Here is a 21,714-nt window from a genome sequence, read left to right as displayed (position 1 = left end):
GTCAAGCTATTGTACAGAGTGTGTGTGTGTGTGTGTGTGTGTGTGTGTGTGTGTGTGTGTGTGTGTGTGTGTGTGTGTGTGTGTGTGTGTGTGTGTGTGTGTGTGTGTGTGTGTGTGTGTGTGTGTGTGTGTGTGTGTGTGTGTTGTGTACATGTCCATCTTGCCATTAAGCACAGTGGTTGTGGTATTAGCCGATTTAGAAGGCAAAATTAGTTGCAGTACAGCACTTGCATTGGGGTTGTTGAAGGAACAAAACTGGAGATATTTCTCAAAAAAGTTAATGCTAGCAGGTGTATATGAAAGGGAAGTGAAAATAAATCGAGGAAAACCCAATGGCAGATTGACTGAGCGTTGTGATCCTCTTGGCCAAAGGGGGAATGTGCCATAATTTTTCAGTGTGTAAAAATCTAATTTTGCAATGGGAAAATTTAAACAACTCATTGAAGTTCACTTGAGTTATAAAGCAAAAAAAGTCCACGTAGATTTTGAGTGGTAAAACTATACGTGGTAATTTATCCCAGCATAATATGAACTCTGATGGATCATTTGCCATGTTTGTTTTTCCATGAAATGATGAACAACTACACGGGGTGTTGCTTCATCTGCACATACACATTGCATTTTCTCTCGCACAAAGCATGACGACTCGGATGACATAAAAAACACAGATAGATTCGAAGCGTTCATGCCATCACAGGTTTTCTTGGAGCATGTAGAAGGACTTGAGCACAAAATCTGCTGCTCCCCTCCGCACCCTTCTTTTCAAACAAAACACAATGGAATCTCCACTTTATCCTCTGGGCTTGATTGGACGTTTCTGGCACAGTATTTTAAAACTAGTTATGATATGGTGGCATACCAGCTGCTTTTGTAGCCCTGGAGGGGAGAGTGGGATAGAATAAAGTTGTTTGGGAGGGTCAGAGAGCAGAGGGAGCTTGACTGGAGGGGAGGTGGTTAAAACAAAACAAGAGACAGAGACAACTCTTCTAACTTTTGTCCCTCACACTTGATTGATATATTTAGAGGTTGTGCCAAGATAAAATAAATACAAGTAATGTTGTGTCAAAGAAGCGATTTGGGAAGTGAACATGAACAAACAGTCTTGGTCTAATTTTGATACCACAGTAACACCACTACCAGTATTGCATCACAACCCCTTACACTCCCTAAAGGGTTATCCCTTTGAACCCTGAGCTCCTTGGACTTTCGGCTCCCCCTCCCTAGGCTCCCTGGAAAAAAATCCGGCCCCTCGGGTATATGGAGTTCTGAATAGCGGCTGGTAAACTTGTATGGTTCAAAGGGTTAAACATGTATGTACTATGGATATGGATGTGATCTGTAATAAGCTGTCATTGATTGATACCTGGATCGAATCTTTTCCAAAGGAAACAAAACTCCACTGCAGTCTTTTTTGGGAATTGCGGAGCAGCATGTTGGCATGTCTGGGAGTGCTGTGAGTATTGTATTTGCTTTTGGATTTTGTCTTGGCTTTATTAAAGGATTTATCATTTTACATATGACAGGACATTTCAACCAATCCTCTGCCTCACTTGCCCCTCTCCCCCATTCACTCCCCACAACAAAAAGGGCAAATCTAAAGAACACATTTGCGAGAGAGTTGCAATTAAATAAATTGTTACAAACCGCACTTTCAGACTATCTTTTATCAGTCACATGACTTTTGTGCACCAGGAAGTGGCTGTCACCAATTTTATGGGAAATTGTCCTCGCTCCCCCCCAAAAAACCACTTTAATCCTGCAGTTTTGCACAATTAAGGCACAGACTGTGATTTAGAAAACAAGCCATGAGTCAGTCCTGAGTTATGTCCATGTTTTGTGCTATCCACATTGAGGTCACAACACTTCCACATCATTGAGGTCACAACACTTGTAATCCATCACGATGTAAAATGATCTGATCCAGAAGATTTGTTGGGCTTGATTCAGAACTCGTACGTGCATATTTTTGCAGGTGGATACTCTGCACAGAATTTTGGGACATCGCACAAGCCTGCTAACGGAGACGTGGCATTTATATAATAAGCACGGCCAATTCCAAAGATGTGCTGTTCAAAAGAAGCGTTTAATATATTCACTTGTCAGTATCATATTGGTCTTAAAATAGAATACACAAATCTCCCTTTGGTCCTTCCCAACTCTGTCACTAAACTGCGATGAGAGCAGACACACTAACCGTAACTCCACCAGACTCGATAGCATAATGGTTAGAGCATCCGCTTTGCATTTGGGAGGTCGGCGGTTCGAACCCGAGCCGAGTCACACCAAAGACTTTATCAATGCTGAGCGTAAAGCAAGGAAGCAGCACGTACCATTTTTAAAAGATAGAGCATGGACAAACAATCCTAGGTTGGCAATGATAGTGCAAGCTTGATGGACCCAATAGCCTCCTCCTGCATTGAAAGCTCTTGTATGGGAACTCGGTGTTATGGTTGAGCAGAGGTTACCTTCGCGAAAAGTACTGTTTATGCTCACTTTACGCATGCACATCACTCTCTCAACTCCATCATTTTGTTTTGCATCCCTTTAATTTGTTGCCCAAAGCATATCAATGGATACTGCAACAGAAATGATGAAAAGCTACTTTCGCAGTACAGAGATGGATTGTCTCTTTTAACCATTTCCACAGACTGAAATCAAGGAAACAGCCAGCCCGACAAACCCGACTGCCATCACCCCGGATGAGTACTTTGACCCCAAATATGACCTTGGCGAGCGAGATGTTGGACGGCCAGTGACATTGACTGTAAAGACGCAAAGATTGAAGGCGCGACTCTGCCTATGTGAGGGCCATCCACTCTCATTGGCAGAGCGAGTTGCACCGATCATCGACCTGATGGCCTTCAGCAGTGCACATTTTGCCAAGCTGCGTGACTTCATCATGATGCGTCTGCCTGCTGGATTTCCTGTCAAGATTGGTTAGTATTTTAGACGTATCACATGTGCCTCCAGTTGCATTCCACCCTGGAGCTCATCAACTGGTACAAATACCTGGATAATTAAAAGTTATTTGGCTCTTACTTCATTGTAGGTTCATCTAGGTTAATCAAATTACACTGGTCGACAAAATCGAACTTTTTTTTTCTCTCATCAAAGATGTAAACACATTTTTCGAGACCACTTTTGCACACTGATTCCAAATCTCTTTTTAGATCCTCGTGGAGGATCTCTAAGTCTTACCATTGTTGTTGTTCTTGTGGACTTTTTTGTTTCACAGCCTACAGTTTTCATCAAAACTTCCTGAAACTTGACATATATATATATATATATATATATATATATATATATATATATATATATATATATATATATATATATATATATATATATATATATACATATACATATACATATATATATATATATATATATATATATATATATATATATATATATATGTAAAATACCCTGCACACACAGTAACGATCTCTGATTTAGAAAATTCCTCCGAGAAAAAAAGTTATGACGTCAAAATATCTCCGCTAATGGAAATCGCCGAAAAAATTATCTCCGAAACTAGGCAAGCTTTTTGAATTATGTTTGCGGGAATCAAACGGGGCATTAGCAGAGATAATTTATCGCTAACCTAATACATCACAATGACGTCATATTCGTTTTTATGACGTCATCATTAAGAGGACGAGTATCTTGGCTCATTTGAGCTTGTTGGTTTTGTTCTCGCACATCGAGCTATCGAAATATGGCTGGTGTTAATTTCAGTACAGTTTAGGCAATCGCATTATAATAGTTAACCTTACAACTTTATTCATATTTTCAGTATTATTCTCATAAACGTAAAACACATCATGCACTTGGTTAAATATATCCAGTTTTACACACTTTTGAGAAAAGAAATGTATAACAACTTTAAAAAGTTGCGAGATTTTTTTTTGTAAACTTTGTCCGGATTGTCATGATAAACATCCAGCAGTAGTCTGCCAGCATAGTCATTCCAGAAACCTTGATAGCAGTTTTCTATTGCTTGAATGTCTTGATGGAAGTGTTCCCCCTGCTCGTCACTCACTGTGCCAAGGTTGTTGGGAAAGAAATCTTGATGCAAATGAAAAAAAATGCAATTTCAAGGACATGTGACAGCCCATTTTTCCTCTGCCACCAAAGGTGAAGGAGGTTATGTTTTCACCCCTCTCTGTTTGTTTGTCTGTCTCTCTGTCTGTGTGCAGGATATATCAAAAACTTGTGAACCTATCTGGATGATATTTGGTGGGCTGGTTGGGTGTGTAACAAGGATGGACTGATTAGATTTTGGTGAAGATCCAGATCCGGATCCGACTCCAAGAATTTTTTAAGTGATTCTTCACCATTGAGAGCTCGGGCTAAACTAATATATAGCACGATATCTCAAAAAGTTGTGGACGGATTCAGATGAAACTTAGAGGACAGGTTGGGTGTGTGACCACGACAAGATTTTGGTGAAGATCCGAATTCGGATCTGGATAAGAGAATTATTTAATTTTCAAAGTGATCCTTTACCATTCAGAGATTGGGACAAAAACGATATTGTCGTGTCCAGGGGGTTTACTCCTACCTGTACGGATAGCCAAACAGCTCTCCCTTGGAGGCGAACATGTGATCCTTTTCAATTATAGTGTGTGTGGGAAGGAAGGGCGGCAAGGATGGAAGCACACAGGTTTATATTCAAACCCACGACAAATATACAACACAAGCAACTTAAATAAATATGGGGGTTGAATGAAAAAAAAAAAAAAAAAATATATATATATATATATATATATATATATATATATATATATATATATATATATATATATATATATATATATATATATACACAATGGTAATAATTCAGTGTAATAATAAAAATGAAACGTGAGGAAAAACTAAATTCCTCTTTGAGGCACCTCCACACAGACCTTAATACAGACAAGGGGACAGAATAAATAAATAAATAAATCCTCCTTTCTCCCGGCACTGAGCTGTGTGCCAGAGATGAGTTTCTGGAGCATGACGTTCGCCAAACCACATCGCCATTGCGCGGGAAAACGTGCCCAAAATTTCGCCAATCCACTCTCTCGGCGGGAACTATATGGGAGGTAGTTCGGGTGGTGATATTCAACATCAGGGCTCTGAAGCCGCCGGGCAACTTCTTTTCACGATCGCACTTGCCGACGCCACTCCTCTGCAAAATGACACCGCCTTCTTCTCCAATGGCCCAGCATGAGGCTTCAAGGCACGGTCTCACACGACCCAGCCAAACAGTCAATGGCCAGCGTCTTGCTCCATCATGCGAGCATTTTTGATTCAGCACAAACACGAGAATCGTGCAGCCTTCTTCACAGTGTTGAGGGAAAGCCAACTGTAATGCCATTCTCTTCCAACCGCCAATCCTCCTCACCCGCTTCCTCTTGTCCCGACTCTGATCCTAACTCCCTCCTCTCTCACGTCACGCCCATTAATCATGCAATCCAGGGTCGTGGTTTGCTCGTTGTCATTCCTGGAGGCGGGGTTTTTTGCCTGCTTGGAACGTGCAGTTTTTTTTTTTTTTGTGTGTATACCTTGTCGAGGCTCGAATGAGAGCTAACACATGACACACAGCAAGGGGGCATGAGATAAGAGGGGCAGGATTGGCAAGGACAAAACAGTGGGGAACAGAGACATAAGGAGATCTGTGAAAGAGAGAGGGATGGGGTGGGGAACATGGGGAATAGAAGATGGACATTACAGGGACTTTCAGGAAGGAAAGCAGGGAATTTGAAGGAGGTGGGCTTGGGTGGATTAACGGGGGTAGAAAAGATCGAGGATTTGGATAAGAGGTGGTGGTGAACAACTGTTTTAAAGGCCTGGAGGGAAGAATGGGATTGAATAGAGTGAGGGAGTTTATTCTAAAGGTGGGAAAAAAGAGGAATGAAAGAGTGAAGGTGAGCAGTGATTCGTGATTTTGGTAGTTTTTCCAGAAGGGGGTTGTTGGCGGACCTTGAGCGCCCTGCAGAAATGTGGTGGGGACAAATCGCAGAGAGAGCAGGGGGGGGCAGACTGGAGAGGAGACGGTGGAAGACAGAAAGACCACCAACCTGCCTGCGGTGAGAGAGTGAGAGACCCAAAGACTCGGCCTCATCGCTTGAGATCAATGATTCGAAATGCCTTGGTTTCCACAGCGTGAAGCCGAGAAAGGTGGAAGGAGGAGCACCAGCCCAGAGGGGAGAGCAGTACTCCATCAGGCTGCAGACGAAAGTTTTGTAAGTGGTCATGAGCTTAGGTGGGCCGAGGAAGGACTTTGCACGACGGAGGATTCCCAGTGGCTTTGGAGGCGAGGTTTGAAATGTGGCTTTCCCAGGAAAGATCATGGCAGATTGTGAGACCCAGAAGCTTGAAAGAAAGGACTTCTTCCAGAGGATTGTTGAGAAAGTGGACGGTTGTTGTTTTAAGGACGTGATCCCTTTTTATCGCCGATCTTGAAATGCAAAAACACAGGAAAAGGTCACAGGGGGCAATCACATACTGGGATAAATTATCTTTTAACCCTACCTAATTAACACAGCACCGCCCCCCATGTGGTGACACGTAACAACTTAAGCTGACAGTTTCCCTACTTAATTTACATTGAAATGTCTCCTACATATCCACGGACCAAACTACTCTATACAATCCTACCTTTTCTATTAAATTCCTCCATCTACCCCACAAACATAATATATAGCATGATATTTCAAAAATGTATTGGGCCCGATATGTTCTCGTGGATCAGGCATTACGTGACATAGGTATGCGCTCTCCCAAGTGCCCTTCTAGTTTTGATATGCATCGAACAGTTTCTGGACTCCATTATTTGTATGTGGGAGACTTGTAGTTACCCAATAAGTTTTCACAAATCCCTTTTTGTTCCAAAGACATTGAGGCTTTCTTCAAAGTCTTCATCCTGCAGAACTTCCCTGATTTGGGCCCCACAAAGATTCTCTCCTTCAATTTTGCAGCACTGATGTTTGGGAATTTCTTAACAAGGCATTGAAACCCTCTCAAATTTGTCTTACCCATCGCTTTCACAAACTTCTTCCTTACACTGAGCTTATTGTGGAGAGGTGGCAGGAAAATCTTCTTTGGATCAACTGAATGAAAACACTGAACACTGTTCGTTCCTGGCTCATATGTGCTTCTTTGATGCCAATCACATGTGATATAATGATCTGTGGAAGCACGGCTGTCCCATTGGCATAGGAAACAACAGCATTTTGTGAACCCTCCTTGCATGAACCTCCTCCATTAATTATAATTAAGGCAATAACCTTTAAAATTTGATCGGTCTCATCACAAAAAGTAGATGTGCGAGAGGAAAACCAAAAACAGATTTAGAATCAGCATTCCAAGAGCTATCTTGGCCACCTATAATTATATCTGATGGAAATGACTTGTTGGCCAGTGTAATCTTCCTCTTCTTGTACCTTATCCTTTTCTGTTTAACTACTGACGATTTGATTTGACAAAACTTCAGTTTTGTAAACGGTCGAGTGCCAGCACATCGTGGAGCTTGCAGCCCTTTGGGAAGGGCAACCAAGTGGTATTCTGAGGTTCAAGCAATTACACATCTTGAACAGCAGATTAGATGCAGAGTAAAAAAGGTAAAAGAAAAACAACTTTATTACTGTTTTGTTAACATCTTCCCTTTTTTTTATCCCTCTCTGACACTAACTCTAGAGATTCCACTCTTCCACGTCCTTAATGCACGAATCACGTTTGGAAACCTGAACGGCTGTGACTCTCCTGTTGACTCGGTCCACCTCGCTTCCAACAACCCTGATCTAGCAGAACTTGCAACCACTCCAAGCAATGAGAACTGCTCAAGTCCAAAAGCTGGTGACTAATCTTGGCCTTTTTTGGCCTTGTAACCCCATATATTGTTACTTTTACTTTATTTTTTTCCCCCTTGTTTCTGTCTTTACATACAATCTAAGCCGGTAGTTCATAAACCGTGGTACACGTGCTGCAGGTGGTATGCAAGTGGTACGTGAGCAGCGTGTGTTTATGTTCGTAAACCTGTGCATTCATTCTTCCTTGTGGTGTTTTTTGGCACCATCTAGTGGCGCGTCTCCTCTAAGATATATGAAACTAGTTTAGATTTGTTATAAGTTTATATCTTGTGTACAAGTGTGCACTGAATTTAAGAGTTGATAATTTTGAATATAATTTTGAATTCCGGACTATGGATCAGTAATAACGTTTTAACGAGTAAACCCATCCTTGACCACGTTGTAGAAATTCGGCCGAGGCCCTCACTTTTTTTTTTTTAACTTCCGCTCTCACTTTTTCACCGTTATCCACATTTGTTATCGTTATCCACATTTGAACCTGCAACCTCTGGGATGCCAGTCCTTTCCATTTGGCCACCATTTTCCATACATCGATAAATGCAGGGAATTGGGTTCACCAGAGATCTTGGCTCCTAAATGATAAATGACAAAGGAAGTCCATATGTCATCTTGAGCATCTATCAAACATGCATCACCATCGTTTCAGATTGGTATCTTGAGTACTTATACCGCCCATCGCCAGTGAAATTATGCAATTGGGCACAGCACCACTCGCATCAGCGGAAACCCCAAATCAAGCTTTGAGATACTGTTTGGAGAAGAAGTATGGAAGGGACTTCTAAACATGACAAGTGGATGTGTAGCAAAAATGTTAATATATTTAGGAATGACTGATATCATCTGCAGGCACATTAAGTCAACAGTTATGCAAGGTGGATCCCGAGCTGTTTGAAATCCCTGAGGGGTACACCGTGTTGTCTCGGGGCGCTGCTGAGCCAGCTGGTTGTGGGCGTGGAGAGGCGAGGGATGCAGATGACGAGCTTTTACAGTTTGCTATTGAGCAAAGCTTGCTGCAAGCTGGCACTGAACTGGAACAGGTGAGAAGGAAGGAGGGAGGGAGGAGAGTGGGTGGGAAGCACATTGAGAATTCCTGATGTGTCAGTGGATCCTAAAGAAGGTTGTAGACAAGAATAGTCCAATTATACAGGTTTATAAAATGCAGTCCTTCTGTACCTTGCAATGTGTGTCATAGGTAACTGTATGGGAAGCCCTTGCCAACAGTCGACCAGGAGAAGTAATTTCCCCCAACCAAGAGGATCGTGATCTTGAAAGGTAGGATTATAGGTGGGGAAGGGGGTGAATAATGAATCTGCCTATTCCAGGTTATTGTTATGAAAGTTCATTGAGAGCTTTTACTTTGTATATTTCCATTTTATCTTTTGTGATGCCTCTTCACATCCTTTGGGTATTTCCATTTTTCTTGAATCGTAAACACTCTTTTTGCATAACACGATGACAAAGTATGAAACTAGAGACAGGCAGCAAAGCACACTAAATATCCCAACATCATGAAAGTGTTTTTTTTTTTTTTTTTTTTTTTTTTTTTTGAATGGTAGGGTGGAGAAGGAACTGTGATTCCTGGTGTTTCACTGACAGGGTGATTCATCAATGCGTTCCTTCCCTTGGATGGATGTTAAACTGGGCATCCCGTCTGCTCGCATTAGTTGGTCGACATTAAAGGTCCCACGGTGTCCTTTGCAAATAATATGAGAGCTGTTACCGACACGCTGAACGACTTCCAAATTCCTGCCCTAACTACCAAGTCAGACCTGGCCAGCTGGTTCATGAAAGATTTGGGCCAAAAACCTCAATGGCCAACCTCACAAGAAAATGGGAATAATTGTGTCCATTAAAGAAAGATTAAGAAAAAGGGTGGTGAGGGAGGATTGATAGAGAAGGGGAGAGAGTTATCACATTGTAAGGGGCAGGCAAAAACAATGTCTGGAAGAGGTATCTATTCCTCCTTTGTATGCAGCACAAGGCTGCGGGGAGCATCATTGGCTGAGGGCGCAGCTTTGCCACTGATACAATGCCCCGATTACCAGTACACTGGTACTCATTTTGCCGGCCCCAGAAGATGACAGGCTAAGTCAACCCCACCTGGTGTTAATTCATCAGCCGATAGGAACTCAAACTCAGGACCGTGAGATCCCAAGCCAGCCACCCGAACCGCTAAGCTAACACCAGGTGTCAGAGGTTTCTTATGATAATGGAGCAAACGTATATGTTTATGTATATTTGTGGCCAAAACATCACCATCTTCAAATTTTCTTCAACAAATTCCACCATGGTGTTCAAATATATATAAAGGTAACCCAAGAAACACATTCGTGATTTACCTGTGTTCATTAGCCCTAATGTTTTTTTATTACTTTGACTTGATTAATCAAGATAGAGATATGAGCAAAAGAAAATATATGACGTAAAAACTCGGCCGGAAGTCCAAGGGAAGTGGTGTATTGGGGGAACGTCTGCCTGTAAGGCTGGCAGTTCGAATTTCCATTTCAGTTTTTGATAAATTTGTGTTGTCTTTGATGTCCAGCTCTAATTGATAATTTAAAATAATTATAAATTCATATTGTGTTGTCTTTGCCGTCCAGCTCTATCTGATAATCAAAACGAATTAAAGGCTGTGTGTGTGTGTGTGTGTGTGTGTGTGTGTGTGTGTGTGTGTGTGTGTGTGTGTGTGTGTGTGTGTGTGTGTGTGTGTGTGTGTGTGTGTGTGTGTGTGTGTGTGTGTGTGTTTTTTGTTGTTGATTGGTATCTACATATGTGGGTTTCATAATGTGGAATGGAGTCCTCCCAGGACAGGCTCAAAGTATCTACCTTCATTTCAGTAAGGGGTCACGCACGATCCATGGACCAAGTTGTGAAGTTTTCTGGTCTCAAAGTTTTGTGCCGAGCACTCTCTTCAGGATCATCACTGAGCCCAGGACGGCTTCCAACTGCAGTTCGTTTACAATAATATTCCCAGGAATGGTTTTTAGCACACCTGTAAAGTATTTCTGGGGAGCTTATGAGATGGCGTGTCATCCGTCTATCCATCCACAAATACTTGCAACTTCTCAGAAGCTACACATACAATTTCAATGAAATTCGACTATAAACTTCATCACCCGTGATGGCATTAAAAAGATGGGGTCTGAAGGGGTCTACAGAGGGAGTTTACAGGGGGATCAGAGGGGGGGGGAGTGGGTTGCCTCCTCAAAGAGGTATGTGCTTTCTTTTCAAACGATACACACAATTCCGATTAAACTTCACAACAACCTTCATCGCCCATGATGCACCAGGGTTTGTTTGTTCATGACATTCCAAAAAATATGGCTCTAAAGGGATTGAAGATGGGTTTCCCCCCAAAATGTGTATTTCCTTTATTCTCCAAAACTACACATACAATTCTAATGAAACTTGACCACAATCTTCACCACCTGCAATGTACTAAAGTTTGTTCATGACATTAAAAAAGTATAGGGGTCGAGGAGGGTCTATGGGGAGAGGAAGGTTGACCCCAAAATATGCATTTGCTTTCTTCTCAGAAACTACACACGCAATTTTGATGAAACGTGACCACCATCTTCACCACCCATGATGCACCAAAGTTTGTTCACGATGTCAAAAACATTTTTTTTCTAGGGGGGGGGAGGACGTTGCCCCCCCCAAAATTTGTATTTGCTTTATTTTCTGAAACCACAGGCATAATTTTGGTGAAACTTGACCAGAAGTGTGTGTGTGTGTGTGTGTGTGTGTGTGTGTGTGTGTGTGTGTGTGTGTGTGTGTGTGTGTGTGTGTGTGTGTGTGTGTGTGTGTGTGTGTGTGTGTGTGTGTGTGTGTGTGTGTGTGTGTGTGTGTGTGTATCTATGTATATATATATAAAGTTGAAAGTGTGTTTGTCTGTGACCTATGCACGCGAAAAGTACTGGACTGATCCTCACCAAACTTCACGTGCTGACGGAACATGTACCCGGGAGTGTCCCGATGTAAAATAATTGTACTTCCGACTTCCGGTTTCCAAATTATGACGTCATCACCTGATTTCGTAACGTTAATTTTTCAAGTTCAGCCGATTGACATGGGGCCAATGCCATATACAACATATCTAACATATGATTTTTAAGTTTTTGTTTGTCTGTTTGTTTGTCTGCACGCACTAATCTCCTGAAAGGTAAAAGATAGGAGCTAACCACTGAAACAAAAAATGTCGGGATGGGCCCCGGGAAGGTTATAGGTTATGTATGCAAGGCCCCTCGGCCAGGGGGGGGGAGGGGTGCGTTTCCCCCTCACCAACCCCCTTAGCCTATGACTGCCATGGCCCAATAAGGAACTGATACTGTGCTCGCGTCAGACATGTGTATAGAAAATAAATTCATTCAAAAAGAACCCGGGCAGCGCCGGGTGCATTCACCTAGTACATATATATATATATATATATATATATATATATATATATATATATATATATATATATATATATATATATATATATATATATATATATATATATATATATATATATATATATTGGGTCGCCGAAATAGGTGACCCTTATTGTCAGAAATAATGTTGGGTCGCTGAAATAGGTGACCCTTATTGTCAGTAATTCTGTCTGTTTGTTTGGATGTTTGTTCGTTTGTCATCAGCATAATTGGTAGTAAACGTGGGCGGATTTTGACCAAACTCAGGTGGTTGATACATCTTATGACCTCGTGCTTTGGAAATTGTGATGGTTGCTAGGGACGCTTTGGTTCCCTTGCAACAACCGAAAAAACGTTCAAAATCGGTACCGTTCACGCGAAATAAATTCCGAAAGCTATTATCCCACGTAGGGTAATGAAATTTGGCACAAATGATCTACAGGTGATGCTCTATCATCAATTCACACTAATCATCTGGAATACATTGCGCACAAACGATCGAGCCGGATTTTCGATTTAGATCTTTGTTCACCCACAGCACCCCCTCGAACTTTGGGGATTTCCGATTTCAAACCGCATTTTCGGTACTTTTCATTCAGATGGATACCGAGTAGTTATCAGTCGATGGAACTGCATGAGATTTGATATGCATAATCTTAAAGTGATTCCCTATCCACTATATGACATCCATTTTGCTCTATATCTTATAGTTTCCATGCTCGGCGACCCATCGCCACCAACCTGCTTGTATATTTGCGTGTACACACATGCACGCACGCACGCACGCACGCACGCACGCACGCACGCACGCACGCACACACACACACACACATCCACTGTCTGTGTGTTAACCCAGTCTTCAAGTTCATCTTCCAGTTCGGGTCATCGGCATTTCCTACCTCAGAAAGCCTTTGTTGACTTTTTGCAGTGAGAAAGTTCGCCCCTCTGTGAGTTTTGAATTCCTCGTGTGGACCTCTTGTTTACTGATTAAAATATACAAATACATATATTGCTTTAAAATTATTTGGATCAGACTTCACTGCAATGCTTTATAAAAAATATTATTAGACTAGTCTTTTAAAAACGAAAAACGATAAATGTATAAACAAGTGAGTATTGGGTGGCTTTGACACCAACTCTGGTATACTTATACATACATCCATAGTTTTTATACATATACATATAGAATATATATATATATATATATATATATATATATATATATTGTTACGGCTGTGGAAATTCACAGGACACCATAAAGGATACCCCCAAGATCAGTTATATCGCTAAGTGTGTGTTCAGATAGATTTCCCCACCGATGTTTAAAGGGTTTTATTCCTGTTATCAGGGCTGTGATCTTTGAGTTAGCCATTATTCTTTTGCTATCGTTATTTTTGATCAACCGCTTCACACCAACTACCACCACCACCAACATCGCTCTCAACAACCGCTTCAGACCAACCGCCTTTCCACAACCACACCCGCACCTCAACAAACCACACCATCCTCACCACTATACCCACAACCGCCAACATCGCCTCACCACCTTCTCCACCCCGCCAATCACCTAACCACCATCTTAACAACAACGCCAACCACCGGCCACGCCGCCACAACAAACAACCACACCACAAACCTCGCCGCAGCGAATAACATCTACGCCATTTAGAACAAGAAGAAGCTCCAATAACACACTTCGAGGAATTTCCCCTCAGAACTGGTAAACAGAAGTGACGGTTACTAAACGTATGAAAACCCGACTCCTCTCCGGGAATTTTCCTCCCCCGCGCACCGCGAAGGGAGGGGCAATATGCCGTCGAGATAACAGGGCCAGTTGAGAAGCCGTGGGGGCGCGCTGGTCTTGGTGGGAGTGGGAGCTGCATGGAGAGAACGAAGAACGGAGCGCTGCGTTGGCGTTCAGTCGGTGGAGCGTCAGTCAGTGAGGGCTGGAGAGGGTCTATCGAGGGTCGCCCAAGCCAGTCACCACGAGGGTGCAGGTAACCTGCAACAGTCTCGTGGAACTCCTTCGGTCCGCCAAGTTCCATGTCATAAAGGCCAACGGGTGCAGCCTGACCCTCTTGTCTATGAGGGTGGTCTTTTCTTTGTTTATTTGTGTGGAAGTTGTGGCGCCAAGTCCAATAAGTAGAACCGTTTAAGTGCTTGTGAATAATAAATAATAGACGGTTGTAGTGCTTTACCTTGCTCGTGTCTTGTCCCTTCCCGCCAATTTCATTGCATTACTGTACGTGTCGTTTTATAAATAAATGTCCTTGTGTGAATGTTAACCCGTTCGTCGTGTCCTCCTTCCCCATTGAACTGCTATCTTGCCTTCGGAATAATAGCGGGCTTTTTAATAGCCGATAAAAGAATTGGGTCCAGCAAGGTCTCACGATAATTCACCGCTCGATTATCCCAGAACGGAACGGATCGCTTAAGCGATTCGTGTCCAAGCAGACCTCGCTGAGGTACGGTCTCTCGGTAGTCTGCCCGCGCAAATACTTAGGTATATCGATAATTCGGCGATTGACACTGTCGCGCGCGGGTAGAGTGTTGACGAGGCCGTGGTATGCGCTTGGAGCACCCCCGTGACTGGTTTCCAGCGTTGTTCCGGAAAGTCACGACTGAATTGTTCGTCCGGTGGGCGTACGGCCGCGATTCGATTTAAAAGTGGTCGTTCGCACGCTGGGCGGGCGGCAGATTCGTAACAATATATATATATATATATATATATATATATATATGTATATATATATATGTATATATATATATATATATATATGTATACATACATGTATACATTCTTCCACTGAGATCTCCTTGAAATGGGGATATCCCATTTCTCCTCCTCCACTCAACCACGGCTTCACCTGTGGGGATCTGACCCGGGAATGTTACCCCGTGGTTTCCCTCCTATCATCAAATATTGGGGTTCCTGAAGGCTTTGCCCCAATCCCGTCATCCCATCCTGCAGTGCAATATTGTCTTAATAATGCTTCAGAGGGTGGAGCAACACAGTCTGTTCCAAGACTGCTTTCACACAGACAGAGTGTTTATAACTAATCAACAAAAGTTGGGAGACCTTTAAGAATTGTTTGCATCAACTTTCAAGGCTTAATTTACTTCCATTGCTGCAGAACAGCTGCAGTTGCTCACCCATTACTTGTTCCCTGAAAAGGGCCTTTTTAAACAACTCTGAAATTTCATTCTTTTTCAGTTTTTGGTAAACCAAACTTTGTTTTTCAACCTCTGGCAGTTTACCGCTTAGCTTTGTACCATTTCAGGTTATTCACTGGACTTGAACTGTTTAATTTCAGTAAAAACTAAAAAATGGGGGTGTTCTAAAACTTTTGAAAGGTAGTGTATGTATATATACTGTATGTATGTATGGATGCAAGCAAACACGACATAATAGTGCCTGAAGCTTTTTGTGCTGCACTCATCAGGGTAAGATCGTAGCAAGTGAAGGAGGGAGTGAAGGCGCATGCTTATTTCCACAAGTCTCTATTAGGTAGACACTGATTGGTTGAATCATAATGACGTCACGGTTGATCCGAACGCCCATTGGTCGGCTCATCATCTTCACCTCGAGCTCCCATTGGCTGGAGCAGAGTTCGCCAACGATTGACGTTTGCAATCGCATCCGGGAGAGAGGGGGGATGGATTTCCCCTACTGTCCATTCACCTGGTGAAAGTCCATAGGAATTAAGTCTCCGTCTCAGATCCCTGGTCAGGGACCAAGTCTCACATCCATAGAGCAAGACTGGAAGCACCAAGGACCTGAAGACTCGGACTTTCGTTCTCCTGCACAGGTACCTGCAGCGCCACACCCCATGATCCAGTGAATCCATGACTCCCCGGGCCTGACCCAGACGTCTATTGACCTCTGACTCACAGCCAGCAGAGACATGAATATCACTGCCAAGGTAAGTAAATCTCTCCTCGACCTCAACATCCTCACCACAAACAGGCACAGAAAGGACAGCAGCTTCCAAGATGTCATTGAAAACCTGGATCTTAGTTTTGACACAAGAAACCCATAATCCCAGTGGCTCCGACTCCTCATTCAGCACCTCGAGGGCTCCCAAAAGGATATCTAAAGTCTCCGCAAAGATTACTGCATCATCTGCGAAATCAAGGTCAGAGATCTTGAGATTCCTAAAATGATGCACCACAGCTCGATCTCTCCGACATCCTCCCCAGAATCCAGTCCATACAAGTGCTGAAGAATGTGGGGGCCAGCACACACCCCTGAAGAACTCCAGTAACAACTGGAAATAAGTCAGAGATGGTACCACCACATCTCACAGCACTCTCAGTACCAGAGTAGAGTTCACACGTCAGATCGATCAGTTTTGGTGGCACCCCACGAAGACCAAGAATCCTCCAGAGGGCATCCCGATTCACTGAATCAAATGCTTTACAGAGATGAACATAGGCTGCAAGCAGCCCCTGACGAAACTCTCGTCTGCATTCAGTGAGGACCTGAAGAGCAAGGATACGGTCATCGTTGACCTCTTTGGTGTAAAGCCTGACTGCTCTGGATGCTGGTGCTCAAGCAGATGGTGGCAAACCCTATCAAGAATTATCCAAGCAAAGACCTTGCCCGGCACTGAGAGCAGCGTCACCTCTCGGTAGTTGTTGCAGTCTTGGCAATCACCCTTCCCTTTCCAGAGAGGGACAACAATGCCCCTCTTCCAGTCAGTTGGAATGATGCCTGTGCTCCAGGCACAGCACAGAACTGCATGCAACGACACGAGTGCAGCATTTCCACCAGTTTTGAGAAGTTCAGCATGGATGCCACAAATCCCTGGAGCTTTACCGCATTTCAACTGGTTCACCGCAGCACGTGTTTCCACACACAAAGGTGGATCACAGTTGATGAGAGGGTCAGCAATAGGGATAGTAACACCCATGATGTCCAACTCAACAGCTGGTGGATCAGCCTGGTACAATCGCTCAAAGTAACCGGCCTAGCGGGCCTTCACTTTGGGTTCCTCTGTCAAGAGCCAACCACCCTCTGCTCTAACTGCAGTACACTGGGGGACGGGCTTGGATGAACACAATGCACGAATTCCCCTGTAAGCAGGACGAGAATCACTTGACCACAGGTGATTCTCTACGCCCTCACAGATTCCTCGCACATAGTCCTCCTTGTCCACCCTTTGCGCATGTACAGTTTTACGCCTCAGCTGCCTGAACAGCTCAGCTCTGCCATTCAGCCTGGCCTTGCGACTGGTCAATGGTATCCAGTGTCCCTTGAGAGACAAAATTCTTCTTCACTCTACGGTGAGTTCCAAGACATCCACCGGCAACATCAAGGATGTTGGGCTTGAAGGTGCTCCACAACTCTTCAGGATCTCCCAAAGCACCCAGACCCTCCCAAATCTCCACTCAGCTTGTTCGCAAACTCTTCAGCTACCCACTCATCTTTGAGCTTGCCAACATCCAGCCTTAGCTGGGATGGCACCATTCACCTGCATTTAAGGTGCAACTTATGAGTGGCTACAACAAGCCGGTGGCCACTATTGAGGAACTGAGCACTCCGGTAGACCCTGCAGTTCTGGATCATCCTCTGGCGACCATCGTCGAGCACATGGTCAATCTTCTTTGCCACACCACCAGCGTTGGAATACCAAGTCCAGCGATGAGCTTGTGGGTGCTGAAACCATGAACCAGCCACCTTAAGTCCATGACTTCTTGCAAAGTCAAGGAACTCAGTGCTATTCTGGTTCATAGTTCCTGACCCATGGGGACCAACACATGTCTCATAACCATCCCTATCAATTCCAGTCGATGCATTGAAATCCCCCAAGACTAGAAGTGTATCTTACCTGGGGCACTGATCAACCACAGACTCGAGCGTGGCGTAGAATGCATCCTTCACGGTGAGATCACTCTCCTCAGTCGGAGCATAAACAGAGACCAGGGAAATGACACCCAAGGAGTGACGAATCCTTTTTCTCATAATATGCTCGTTGACCGGTGTTACCTCAATTATCATTGGAGACAGCTTATTGGACACAGGTACAACAACTCTTTGGGCATGGTAACCATCAGAGCGACCAGACCAATAGGAGGTGCAACCACCCACCATGATCTCGCCGCAATCCGGTCTCCAAACCTCAGAGAGTGCTGCAATACTGATGTCCAAACGCTTGAGCTCAGATGATAACAGAGACAGGTGATCATCCTCTCTTTGGGATAGGACATTCCAGGCATCCACCCGAAGGGACCATCTCAGGTTAGCCCAAAGAGCCCGCCGTCTGGTGGACGACACCTCAGCACCACTCTGACACACTCCCGCAATCTGACCCGGGAATGTTACCCCGTGGTTTCCCTCCTATCAACAAAGATTGTGGGTCCTGAAGGCTTTGCCCCAATCCCGTCATCCGGTGAGCTGCCCTGCAAAGGGAAGCAGCACAGAACGTACTCCCATGGAGTGGGTTTTCAGATTTTTTTTATGCTTCGAGAATGTTTTGTGGAATGAAGGGTTTTACGGTGGCCAGAGTGTAAATCCTGCCACCAACCTCCTAATAAGAAGTAACCCAACTGCAGGAGGATGTCCGCAGACACAGTTGGGCACTAGATATGGATGGCCGTTGGCTCACAAGGAGCTCTTCCACCCTTTGACAGGTTTTGTTTTTAATCCTGCTGGGTGTCCATATCCAAACACCCTCCTCACCAAAAAACCTGGTGGGGGAGACGGTTTCGTCACCGACAACCCGACCATGCAACAGGTTAGTACAGGTTTACATTATACCTGTAGCAAGTCACAGATCTGATCTGGCCTGACCTGACAATAATATGTATGTACGTATATATATGTATATGTGTATATATTGTTGCGGCCACAGGTACTGAGTGTATTATGAGGGGGTTAATCCCCATTTGTCCTCGGAAGAGCCGGACCTGGATCCACCGCTCACAATTGACTTTGTGGTACGGTGGGTTGCTTTAGAACCATGTACTTTGTGGTACGCCAATCAGTTAACCATGAGTTTGTGTCCACTGTCGAATTTTGCCGTTTAACTCGAGGTCACGTGGCTTCCTGAATGAGGAGCGTGCCCTCGGCAAAGCACCAATCTTATCTTGATTTAACCCTTACTTAAGGTGCTGTCACACCTTGACGATTTAGCCAGCGTATGCCGATTTATGAAAAATTTGTCTAAAACGCTGGCACACATCGAATACGTTATGGGTACGTTATGTGTACGTTTGGTGCACGCTGAAAAACACGACCATAGGTCGTATTAGGCTGGTTTAAAACGTTGTACTTTTTGATTGTCCAAAAAAAATTGCATGCTTGAAATTTTACGACGTACTCGGCGTTTGGCTTACACGTTCCGCTATGCTGGCCATAAGTTGTAGGCACGTTATGCGATCGTTGACACACGTAAATTGTATGTTACTCATAAGTCGAAACACGTAGAGGTAACATTCGCATATCCAAAACTTATTTCTAACCTTTGAGTAACGTTTTGTAAGCAAGCTACACGAACGTTGTTCACACTTCGCAACACGCTACTTGAAAGTTCCTCATACGTCGAAACACATCAAAGTAATGTTTAGGGTACCCGTGACTTATTTATAACCTAATGAATAACGTGCTTGGGAATTATTACGCCATGCATACGCTAGACTATAGTTGGGCATAGGTTGTGGATGACTAGAACACGATAAACAATCTTTGGTATAACTTATCTAGAAGTTATTGAAGTGTTCTGTGTTCATTACAAGTGCATTATGCATTTGTCAAAGTCGTTTTTAATACTTTAAAAAGTAAAACAAAGAAATATTTGATCGTGGCAATGAGGAAAAAAAATTAGCCGAAAAGAACATCGAACAATGGTGCAAAGTAGTCTCCCATTCGTGGACGATAAGAGGATCCATCATCACCCACACCCTCCCCATCACACTCATATACTACTACTGACATAGACATACTACTACAACTACTACTACTATTACTACTGTCACGCACACCAACTACTACTAATAGTATTACTACTACTGATACTACTGGCATTGACATCTACTCAACATGGAGTCTGGAACAATGATGGGTTCCTCTTGTCAAGCCCATTTGTATATACCAATTCCCCTTAACGCTGCCAATATGTGCGTTTTAGATACGTTACAAATAGGTTAATAGCATGTTACTCAAAGGTTAGAAGCACGTTATACTTAGGTTCAAAGCATGCTACACATAGGTTAAACGCACGTTACTCATAGGTTCATAGCACGCTCGTCATTGGTTCAAGGCAAGTTACAAATAGGTTCAATGCACGTTACTCATAGGTTTCAAGCATGTTAAACATACGTTCAGAGCACGCTACTCGTAGGTTAAAAGGACTTTACACATTGGTTGAAAATTAGGTTGCGGGTATGTTAAATATTACCTTGACATGTTTCGACTTATGAGTAACCTACAAGTAACGTGTGTCTGTCGTGTGTAAACGATCGCGGAGCGTGCCAGGAACATATGACAACGCATGCGGAACGTGCCATACGCCGAGTACGTCGTAAAATTTTCAGCATGCTTGAAATTTCACGACGTATTACACGTACAACGTAATATGACAGCGGACTTCATTGTTTTCCAGTCTACTCTTAACGTATACACAACTTACCTATACCGTATTTGATGTGCGCCAGCGTTTTAGACACATTTTTCATAGGCCGGCATACGCTGGCAAAATCGTCAAGGTGTGACTGCGATGTTGACACTTCAAATTCTCAGGCGGTTTTGATTTAAATCAGCGTCCGGCAGGTTCTTAACAGGCTACGCCACGAGTTCGCCGGCGATACGCTTAGTGCGCTATGCGTAAGTTAAACTATCGTTGGGCATAGGTTGTGAACGCCGACAACAGGCTAAGCATTCGTTGGTAAAAGTTATCAATAACACAACAAAACGTTCTGTGCCCGTTACTAATATGTTATGCATCCGACCAACACGTTATGAATACGCCCAAAACTTAAAAAAAAAACATCAAAACTTCAGCGTACGCCAACGTTTTACATACATTTTATATGTTGCCATTTTGGCTAAAATGTCAAGGTGTGACAGGGCCCTTAGGGTGGCCGAGCGTTTAACCGCTAGTGCGTGCTGACTATGACAGGTCAATTAGTTTGGTAATTACCTCCCAGTCTATCTCGGTTCGGACAATGCTGGATAAATGGAAGGAAAGGACAAGAATGGACAGGTTGAAACGTCAACAAGGAATTTATTAATAAAAAATAAATAAATAAAAAGAACTTTTTATTTCCTTGTGGTGAAAATAAGGAAATTTGAATGAATCAAAATAATTGCAAGCAAATAAAGAATTAATCAGGCCTTGTTAGAAAAACAGACAAAGAGCAGATGCTTATCATTATGCCTTACAACAATTAAACATGAGACAAGGGTACCCAGCAGATCATTAAGGGGGGAAAAGCAATCCAGT

General features: G+C 43.4%; 1 protein-coding gene across 3 annotated transcripts in view; it reads left to right on the top strand.

Annotated features, from left to right (window-relative positions):
• Positions 1-21,714, top strand: part of LOC147028267 (ankyrin repeat domain-containing protein 13D-like) — a 110,352-nt gene that overhangs the window by 81,681 nt on the left and 6,957 nt on the right. For 2 of the 3 annotated variants that reach the window (XM_085878519.1, XM_085878520.1), the window contains 5 exons: positions 1,386-1,453; positions 2,648-2,936; positions 7,687-7,845; positions 8,706-8,896; positions 9,052-9,131. In XM_085878519.1, the coding sequence (XP_085734645.1) occupies positions 1,386-1,453; positions 2,648-2,936; positions 7,687-7,845; positions 8,706-8,896; positions 9,052-9,131 (787 nt within the window). Of the gene's footprint in view, positions 1-1,385; positions 1,454-2,647; positions 2,937-7,686; positions 7,846-8,705; positions 8,897-9,051; positions 9,132-13,127; positions 15,748-21,714 lie in introns of those variants that run through there. The other variant, XM_085878522.1, reaches the window with a different exon arrangement.

Source organism: Eptatretus burgeri, chromosome 4, assembly GCF_056783735.1.
Source record: "Eptatretus burgeri isolate ZD-2024b chromosome 4, Ebu_testis_v1, whole genome shotgun sequence".
Lineage (NCBI taxonomy): Eukaryota > Metazoa > Chordata > Myxini > Myxiniformes > Myxinidae > Eptatretus > Eptatretus burgeri.
This window is presented reverse-complemented; position numbering and strand designations above follow the sequence as displayed.